The sequence below is a fragment of the Anser brachyrhynchus genome, assembly GCF_964034855.1.
Source record: "Anser brachyrhynchus genome assembly, chromosome: Z".
Taxonomy (NCBI): domain Eukaryota; kingdom Metazoa; phylum Chordata; class Aves; order Anseriformes; family Anatidae; genus Anser; species Anser brachyrhynchus.
In genome coordinates this window covers 14,724,063-14,734,726 of record NC_137697.1, presented here as the reverse complement: position 1 = coordinate 14,734,726, position 10,664 = coordinate 14,724,063, and the positions used below count along the sequence as shown (strand labels likewise).

The window sequence follows — 10,664 nt, the reverse complement described above, 5'->3', positions numbered from 1 at the left end:
AGGTTGATTCTATCCTTTTTGTTCACTTTTACTTCCATTCATGAGATTACATGCTTACCAAGCAGTACTAAGTGTGCAAACATCCAGGCTTGTGAAGAAAGCAGGGGAACACCACTCCTGGTGCTGCTGGCCCCTGGGAGTGCTCCAACAGGAGCATGCACGGCTACTCCGAGTGCCCTCCGAAGGCCGAACAAGGGGACTGGCAGTGTTGGGGTGTGAAATGGATGCAGAGAGATAACTGAGCAGAAACACTGCACACAAAGGACAGAGAGCCTCATGCCACACGCAGGCAGCAGGGGCCACTTGTGGGGCCTTCTGAAGGTCAGAGGGTGTGATAACCTGCAGTTCGAAGTGCCTGACCACAAGCCGCCCAAGAGACCTGCCTCCAGCTCCTGCCTCTTCTCCACGGAGGCCACAGCGGCCACAGGTCTTTGAGCAGCACCGAGGTGTTAGACCTGAGGGCTGTCTGAGAGCCAGGTGAGAGCCAGAGCCACCAGCCGAGCCACCCTCCTGGTGAAGGCGACAGATGCCGACCGTCTGCGTTATACCTGTGGTGGTTTCACCCAGCTGGGCAGCTGAAATCTGCCACGCCGTTCCCTCACTCCCCTCCTCAAAGGGAAAGGGGAGAAAATACGATGCAAAGGGCTCAAGGGTTGAGATAAGGACAGGAAAATCACTCAACAATTATCGTGACGGGCAAAACAGGCTCAGCATAGAGAGATTAATGTAATATATTAACCAACACCAGCAGACTAGAACAGTGAGAACTAAAAGCAAACTAAAAACACCTTCTGCTCTGACATGGGGCAGCTGCTGGGCTCTGCTCACAAACGCCACCCCTGCAGCCCCCTGCTACCAACAAAACCTTGCCACGTAACCCCAGACATACCCTGCTCACACGTCTGTGCACAACCAGCAGTTGCCACATGGTGGATCCCTCCCCACTGTAACAAAGCCAGAAATGAGCCAAGCGTGAACAAGTCAGCAGAAGAGACGAACAGAGCTAGCTTCTTGCCCCACAGTCCCACCACACAGCTCTCACGGTCAGGACCCTTGAGCAGATCACACTGTCACATTTTGGAAAATTTCATCTCTGGTCTGCAGTTTCAGTCTGTCAAGGCTGTACTGCTTCCTGGACCATACAATCTTTTCCAAACATATAGTTTGGATTTAGGGTCAGACACAGATGTCCGGGATGTGAATCAGCTGCGGATACACCTCCTGCTGTGCCTACGTGTAAGTTTTATCTCTAGGATCTGTTGTAGCCACAGGAGTCAGTCAATGCAGCAGAATACAGTCAATGGGGTGAATAATGTCTAGGGCTGACCTAATGTGGATATAGTTTTATTGTAAATCCTCTCTGCACTCTTGGACAAGAAGTGCATTGCCTTCCATAATTTTCGTATGTTAGCTTGCCTTCCTCAGCAGTAGTGGCAAATCTTTTCCAACGCAGCAGTGCTAGGTAAGCTTGCCTGTATCCCTCCAAACCAGCAGCCCCCTGGCACTGTTTCAAGAAAAGACCTGGTGATCCCCTGCTCCAGTTACATACCAAATCAGCCCATTTATTGTTACTTATTGTTATTTCTGCCATGCAAACAACCTTAACCTGGCCAGATAAAACTGTGGCTAGAGAAGGGAGAACATGTCACAGCTACAACTTAGATCTTCCCACATGAAATGTAAGACAGAGTGATTATTTGTTATACTCACCTCCCTGCTTTATAAGGCTAAATACATCCTCTGGTCAAAGAAGCAAAGCTCAGCAGGGTCACTTCCCCTTTACATTACACAGTCTGAGTTCCCAGCTTAGGGAGGCACAGGCCCAACCCAAATAACAGCTTTAAGACACGAATCTGCTGTTGGTTTTGTAGACACAGGAGGTTTGGAGCACCCTTTGAACTATTATATTTGTTGTACTGCACCGTTGGAGCATCACTACCTACTTCAGCAACAATGATGTGCTCCTCAGTTACTGAGAGCCATCCTTTCGTTGCACCTTGTACATTAATCAGGTATTAATACACTAAGACAGCAACGGCTTGGTTTTTTATGCTCTGCATAGAGCAGTTAAATCAAGAAGCAGGCAACCTCTGAAAACATGATGTGAATAACCACCCTCAGACGCAGCAGCCCGTGCAGTGGCCCCGGCGGGGCTGTCGGTGAGCGCAGCACATGCCGCGGGACCAGCACAGCGAGGCCGGCGGCACCCAGGCTGCACCGCAGCTCTGCACATGCTCCGTGTGCCAGCACGGTCCCATTCACCCTCTGAGGCTTGTTTGTCTACGGGCAGCACTCTGCTGCCGAGGCTGGGAGAGCTGCAGCATCTCTCAGAGATGCTCGCAGGCAGTTTTGCTCATTGAAGACGTTTTTCAAAAGCTCGGTTGCGCTTCCAGGGATGTAATTTTAAGAGCATCCCTAGCAAACAGAGTATTCCGTTCCCATCAGGCTAATGATCATGACAACAACGTGCAAACATAAAGCGAGTTTAATTCTCTGACAAGAAGATGGGTGACAGCTACCACTGAATTGTTTGCTGTAATATGTAGAATTCCTCCCTGGAAACCCCAGAGGTGCTTTTTGCCTGGTCTGGTTGTAAATAATGAGATAGATCACAATGGATTTCAGTTCCTCATCCGTGTTTGATCAGCACAAAGGTAAGTCACTGCTCCTAATTTCAAAAATCTCTGGTACTCCCAGGCAGATGTATGAATGTTACTTGGCAGAATGAATGGCAAGAATTTTTGGAAAAGATCAGGTCTCATGGCGATCTATTTTTGTTACACGGGAGGGAATCCCTTCCATCAGTTTCAGGCGTGGATATTTCAGCCTGAAGCTAAAGTTATTTTTAAAGATAACATATTTCAGCAGATAAGCTACAGCATTTGATTGCTCTTATGCCTAACACTGAGAGATGAATGCAATGCATTTATTGTTTATATTGTATATTGGTGCTTTTATGGATATATATATTTATAAAACGATTTCCACATTAGCGATCGAAGCAATTTAAAATGGAGTAAAAAATTAAGAAAAGCTGGTTTTATTAATATACTAAATAGTATACACTGAGAGGACTAGATGGTGATAAGTGACTGACTTTGCTTCAGTAGATGTTAGCTGTATAGGTAAGTATTTCCATAACTATGAATTTAAGATATATTTTAAAGAACCAAAGTGAAGATTTTCTACATAGTAAGGTTGCTATAGAAATACTAATGTCACTTTGTCATCTGTTTTTAAGTTAAATGGTTTAATTTCATGCGTTTATCTGACTGTACAAGCTTTTCTCTCCTGTAGCTTAATCCTCTGTACAGTGGTATTCCTTTCACATTCTCAGAGCAGGAAGCAGTCACTGTCTGATTATCTGTGTTGCAACAAATTTCTCTGTAAGTCAGCTTGCAAAATCATTTGTATGCAGTGGCCACAGTTTCCCGTGCATGCCTGAAAAGAGTCAAAGCTGATGTAGCCACACTCGCCACACACCAAACAGGCTGAGGCATGTATGTGTGCCACGGAAACACAGACAGTTTCTCCTGGATCATGTGAAAATCGTGTTTGGGACATTTTCCTTGAAAGGACAGAGGTGTGGGGCTGACCGAGCTTTGGCAGCACCCAGCAGGCTTTGTTGAGCTCTCCTTCTGCAGGCACTGTGTGCTGCACCCCAACACGGACGTGCTTGGAGCCTGGGGAGGGTGAGGGGACACCTTGCTGATGGGCACGGAGCTGATGGAAGTGGTCTGAGCAGTGAGGCTGGAGCCCAACCAGGGCTGGGGAGGAGCAGTGAGGTCTCCAGATGGATAAGGGAGCAGAGAACAGTGCAGGAGACCACTGATCCAAACCACTTATCCGGATAGAAATGAGAGAGACGGGGGGTGACATCTCCCAGCACCTCCCATGACTTCTGCTCTGCTCCCCTCCTCCTGCCAGGACTCTGCACACCGACCCCATCCCTGTGTCCACCCAGCTCCGTCCCCCATCCCCGTGCCACGCTGCGCTCACAGCACCTCCCCAGCAATACCCCCCTCCAGGTGCACCCACCGTCCCCGCTCCGCCGCAGGAGCTGCTGGCTCACCAGAGGATCAGACTTCGCTGCCTGTACTCCCCACTTGCTGCGTGGGAGGAGGACAGGGAGCGCCTGCAGGAGCAGGCAGCGCACAGCAAGGGAACACTGAAACCACTAGTTATCGCACAAAGAGAGCTCTATTCGAGACGCAGAGTGCATGGTGGATTTTAGCTAAATAGCACGTCAGCCCTTGACACATGACACATTACCAATTTAAGCAGAAAGAGTATTTTTTAAGGAGAAAGAGCATGCTGCTCATTGGAGCAATTTATAAAAAAGGTATAATTCTGACTAGCTATCAAGCACACCAAATCAGTATCTGTCAGACCAATAAATCTTACCCTACAATCCCATTCTCCATCCCACCCACCAGAAAACTCCTCTCAGCTACAGATCAAAAAAGACAAGGTTCCAGGCTTAAAAATCACACAGCCTCTTTGAAACACTTCTGTGACATCACTCATTAATAGCTTATGTTACTATGAATAGTGATAGCAGTAGCAATGTGGGGCTTCAAAAAGCCATTATCAGATCCTGCTCCCCTCTCAACACTGTTCAGTGCCATACAAATGCGTGCTGTACCTGGCTTCTGATGTTTACTGTGTAAACAGAGGACCCAGACAAGACCTGGGCTGCTACACTCACAGCCAGGCACACACAGGGGTTATTATTTTGTTAAGCAATCGGTAAATCTGTAATATTAGAGAGAGAGTTACGATTTCAAAAGATTTGCATTCATCCACTAACACGCTAAGACCAGGAGGTGCCTACCACTGCTGACATAGGTTATCCCAGTACAGCCGAGAGGCACATCCCATTGCTTGGGACATCAGGGAGCTGGGAGACGGGGATGTTAATTGCATCCGCTGGATGCAAAGGGTTTTTTCCAGTGGTAAAAGTCACTGCAAAGTGAGATCACAGTGGTGCATTTCAGTCCGTGTTCGGGATTCGTTGTCTTTTGGTGAAACCAGGAAGCATCTTTTTGCTGAAATCACGTAGCTGTCTAGTATTGTGTCCTGCTGATAAACCCCGGAAAATCAGGAGTTTGGCTACTGGGTGGGTGGGGAGGGGAGAAGCATGGGGGGTGGGAGGTGGAGGTGGGGTGCGATAGGGTGTGTTTGCATGAAAGAGGGGAGTAAATTATATACATAAATATTTCTTCCCCCCAGTTAACATAAATTATTGTCATCCATCTTCCAGTTCTAAAAATTCATGAATTTTAGCAGGGCTAAATCTATCATTGTCCACACCACATACACTAAGCTAACCTGCAATGACTTTATTTAGATCTTTGAAATCCAATGCAATAGGAAGTGAGCACTTACGTACATCCAATATTCACTTTACAAAACAACAGGTCAACCAACATCACAAATCAAGTACAGCAGACATCCTTCACATGAGAATCTAGAGGAGTGTTAGCATCACAGTCAGTGTAATTTCATTGCTATAAATCCTGTGACCACTCTGTATGTTTCTTTATACACCTCCTTTCAGCCCAAAAGACATTCTATCTGGAACAAATGACACGCTTTAAAAATACTGCAGCTTATTTCAAATAAATTGTCTTTTAAGTTTGGTGCTTTCTGAGTATTTTAGCTATGAAAGAAAATGTCTCAACCTTGTATGCCATTTGGTCTTTGCTCTTTCAGGCTCTTTCAGACCTTTCTACAGCACTGCTGTGCCAGCCTGTTGTTTCTCCCTCCCCATGCTCCACACGCTGGCTGTTAGTTGGACCTTCTTCCTTCCTGAAGCTTCCATTCACCAGTGGCACAATATTTTTCCAAAATACAATGCATCTGAAACAGCACCAGTGCTCACTGGCATTTACAGAACTGAAAGACAATAAAAGAAGTAAAGCTAACACATTTGCAGACAGAGGGACAAGCATTTGGCTGTTTGTGGTCCCTTTATGGCGCACGATGCTGGTGCCCCAAGCTGCAGCCCAGCTCCCCAGCAGGAGAGGAGGCAGCCACTCAGTACCTCTCTGTCATCTTCTGCAAAATGCCCACTCTCCAAAACATTCCTCCTCAGCCCAGGAAGGTGTCTGCCAAAAGAAAGGCCCTACAAACTTTGCAGCCAGGCCCCCTCATTCCTGGACAGGGTAAGCTGGAGGAAGATGAAACAGGAGACAACACATCACCTGCAGCCAAGTGCAGGCAGGGTGAATGCCATCCAGGACCTCTTGGCTTTCCCTACTCCCAGTCACATGAAGCATCAGAAGACCACACGTCTGTCTCCCCGTCTCCCCTCACCAGAGACACTGGTCATGTTAGAGACACCCTGGACATGGCTTCATGCCACTGTCCCCTAGCAGGCATGAAGTCCATGCTCTGCTAAAAGCAGGTGCAAGGAAAACTCATTCATCCGTTCATTCATCCATTCATTCACTCGTTCATTCATCATTCAGAATTTGGCTTCCTCTCCTTATGTAGGAGAACAATTGCTCTGGGGACAGCAAAGCCACAGGGGAGAAAGCGTTTTGGTTTCAGTTAAGTGAAAAATGGTAGAGGGAACCTGTGCCCCAAGTGCAGGTGTGCATCCATGCCTTTCATCTTCCCGCCACCTTGCCCTCTGGGTAAGCAACTGTTCTGCTCAGGAGACAGAGAATTTCTTTTCTGCCTGGATTGCTCTATGCCAGACTCACAGTAGGAAAATGTAACAGTTATTACAAGGCTAAACAGCAAAAAGAATAAAAGTTATACGTGTAATGGATAAAAGGAGATGATGGCCCCTTTGATCTACTATCTGTACCCGTACATCTGATGATTTCTTTCCCCATGCCAGCAGCACCTTCTCTGCACCAGTCCCATGAGATAGCCACCACGTGCAGATGTGAGAGGCGTTTTGTCAGTGCTCTCAGCTGGTACCTCCTGGGTACCTCCAGATTGGCCAAGGGGAGCAGTGCCAGCGGTGAATCCCTGCCTTGTCCCTTTGCTTTCCACCCAGCCCGTTGCACAGCTCACTATAAGTACCAGATGTGAGCTTGTTTTAACATCTGTTTGCTGAGTTTAACAATTGCGAGAGCAGTTTGCAGATTTGTTTTGATAACAGAAACATGATTAATGGGCACTGTGGTAAAGTCTCTTCTTTATTCATGTACTAGTCACTGATGATGACTGTCCAGATGCAAGGGCTCTTCATCTCCCCTGATCTCCCAAGCACCCTGAGCAGCACGCAGGTCAGAGCTTCTGGGCCAAATGACCAGTTTGTTGAGTGATAGACTCTCGGGTAGAACAGAAACTAAGTTAGCGTTTTTAATTTACAAATTTTACCAAATGTGTAATTTAAAAGACCAATTAGAGGAGAAAAAGAAAGGAAATTCACTTCAGTGGAGTAGTGATGAAATGGGAATCTCTGCACTGGTGAAGGCAGATTCAATATCAGCTCTCCAGTTTTCCCAAACTCATAATCAGAGCTCCAGATTTGAGATACTAACCTTTCCCAGGTAAGAGTTAATTGCATTTCCTTGGCAGCCAAGTTTTAAAGCAGAGAGTGATGATGGTGTCCCACGCACAGAAGGTCTTGTGTGGGCAATTACACTGGGTTGTAAAGTCCAGTGTGGAGCTAATGAGGGTTCATCTGCCACATGTGACCACAAGCATGAATAGGGTGGCAAATACTTTAAAATTATCTTTAAAGTTCTTTTCTCACTCAAATATATATATATAATGTTTAATACAATTTATATCAATGTGGTAATATTAAAAAGACTTTACTAACACTTTTCAAATTCTCTTTAAACACCTTTTCTGCACTGCTTATGTATTTATGCTATTTCCAGAAAACACAACCATTAGGAAAAGTCATCAGTCACTTAACCTGTCTTTCCTTTAATCAACTTTCTCATGTGATTAAGGCATCAGCTTTACTTTCTCCTGTTAACAAGGTGGTGCAGTGGTGGGACAACAGTTGTGCTCTGAGTTCTGACCGCAGCCATGGCGAACAGTACATCGCACTGCAGCTGTACCTTCTTTCTGAGTTAGCAGAGATCAGAAATTCCTCTTTCAAAAGTAAAGATGAGACTGTAGCTGACCAAAACCAAACACCTTCATTGTGACATCATGTTTGACCCTACACCAAAAAAAAAAAAAATTCATAATAATTAATTTGACTCCTGGAGCTAAGAGGTTAATAGCCACCTGAAGCCAACGGAAATGTAGGTACGCGCAACATGGGATGAGCAGCCTGGAAGCATGTTACTAGTAAAAGAGAATCCATAAACGAGGAAAATCTTCTAATTCAGTCCTTTAGGAACCAAAATCTGTTCAGGGACTGGTCCTGCAACACAGGCTTGTGAAGGTTTTCCTTCCATTGCAAGGGCCACAAAAAATAATCACTTGTGTTTAAATTCAGTAGATTGAAAGTCATAAAAATAGTGTAGCTTCAAACTCAATGCTTTCCATGGAAAAACGATAATGAAGAAAGCAACATGCTCTGCATTGGTCACCTGTGTGACTCTCAGAGTTGAAAAGTATGTTCAGAATCCCAATCCCAATGAAGAATGTATTGCCAAACGTTGGCAGCTAATCATTTTTACTTCCAAGAAGTGTTTCTAAATTATAAAATGCCATATAAAAGCAAGAAATAGACATTCAAGCATATTTACTAACCTAGCCTAATGAACAAAATTAGTAAATGTTGTCATTGATTGTTGAGTGCCCGGTAAAGCTACTAAACCACTCAGGAATATAATTTCTCCATAAATTAATCATCTCAGTGATGTGTTTAGTTATCAGTGCCTCTGAAACTAATTTGGCTTAGATCAAGCTGTTGGGCTTTCCCCAGATTTCTCCCCTTTGTCTGCCTCACAAGTTAGGGACTTCGTCTTCTCTGCAAATCTAGTCCACAATAGCCCTATGTGTTTTTGTGAATATTAAATTTGAATACATGACTTAAGTGCATATTGGTACATGGCTCATGCCTATTTCTAAAAAAAATAAAATTAATTTTCTTGAGATCAGTTCATAATCTCACCAAATATCAATGATATTTTCATGCACATAAATATATTCCCACACATAACCATGCCCTTCTGTCATTTCATTCTTCTTTTGTGCAAGTAGCTGTGCTTTTAGCTAAGTCAAGGGGAAGAGCAAAAATGCCACATCGGCACAGATTTACTGAGGGTGTTGGGGGACTGCTTGTGGTTTGGTTTGCATTCTTCCCCATTTTAAACAGGCTCTGTGTCTCCCCTTGTCACAGACCTCGTAATTTCAAACTGCTCTGCTCTTTGTTTCAGATTTTCCCTGAAATCTTCTCAGGAACTTAAGGATAAGGTGATTTTACAGCAGTGCTTGGGTCTAAGACATATCATTAAAATGTTGTTGTTGTTGTTTTGTTTCTTTTCATTAGCCTTAGCTGTTACTTAGCTCTTAGGTTTGTTTGGCAATTGGCTTTGCTCTGCCATCTCTAGAATAAAATGTACAGAACTGTGCCCTCCCAATCCATTGATGATAGTCCTATTGATGATTATCAATGTTTTCTGTGGGAAAAAAAAAAAAAAAAGTATTTGAAGAAGTCCACCCTTCTTTAGCAAACCCTTGACGCGTTTTGTGATAGGATTGTGAGTCTCTTCCCAGGGCATATCATCGAGTGTAAAGCGCTCAAGGCTGACTGAAATAAGGGACAACACTGAAACTGTAAACACCTGTTGTGTTCCAATGTCATCCTATCTCACAGAAGTATAGTCAGTAATATAATGAGCTAGTTCAGTTATTACTTCATTGTTTCTCAATTCATGTCACATTAATATTAGTATGATTTCTTTTAAGAGGTGGAAACTTTCCACAAGTTTTATTATGCCATTTCAGCATCTATGTCTGACGGTTTATTGAAGAAGTTAACTGTGAAAAAAGTTTCACATGACTAATAAAAGCCACTGTGCTGTTTGCATACACTTTATTCCACTTCAAGTTATAGAGCTGTGGTGGTTTTACTCAGGTGGGCAGCTGAGCTCCACCACAACCACTCTCTCACTCCCCCTTCTCAAAGGAAAAGGGGGAGAAAATATTATGCAAAGGGGTCAGGACAGGGAGCCCTCATGACAGGGAGATCACTCAACGATTATCAATTAACAGTTTGAAAGGACAAGGGGCAATGGCCACAAAGTGGATCACAGAAAGTTCCGCACCAACACGCAAAAGAACTTCTTTACGGTGAGGGTGACGGAGCACTGGGACAGGCTGCCCAGGGAGGTTGTGGAGTCTCCTTCTCTGGAGATATTCAAGGCCCGTCTGGACGCCTACCTGGGCAGCCTGCTCTAAGGAACCTGCTTTGGCAGCAGGGTTGGACCCGATGATCTCCTGAGGTCCCTTCCAACCCCTACAATTTTGTGATTCTGTGATCACCACGGGCAAAACAGACTCAGCATAGGGAGATTAACGTCATTTATTACCCATTATTACAAGCTAGAGCTGTGAGAAACTAAAAATTCAAACTAAAAACACCCCCTCCCCATCCACCCTCTCCTACCTCCTCCCCCCAAGCAGTGCAGGGGAATGGGGGCTGCGGTCAGCCCCTGAGGCTTCATCTCTCTGGTCACCATCACTCTGTGCCCCTGCTCCACGCGGGGTCCCTCCCACGGGATGCCGTCCTTCCC

The 10,664-nt window shown here is 45.2% G+C and overlaps 1 protein-coding gene across 2 annotated transcripts in view; it reads left to right on the top strand.

The window, feature by feature from the left end:
* The first annotated feature begins 52 nt into the window (after nucleotides 1-52).
* The window catches only part of ANKRD55 (ankyrin repeat domain 55), a 52,534-nt gene continuing 41,922 nt past the window's right edge, over nucleotides 53-10,664 (top strand). For both annotated transcript variants that reach the window (XM_080574615.1, XM_080574614.1), the window contains exon 1: nucleotides 53-2,654. In XM_080574615.1, coding sequence (XP_080430741.1) covers nucleotides 2,615-2,654 — 40 coding nt within the window. In that variant the 5' untranslated portion in view covers nucleotides 53-2,614. The remainder of the gene's footprint in view (nucleotides 2,655-10,664) is intronic.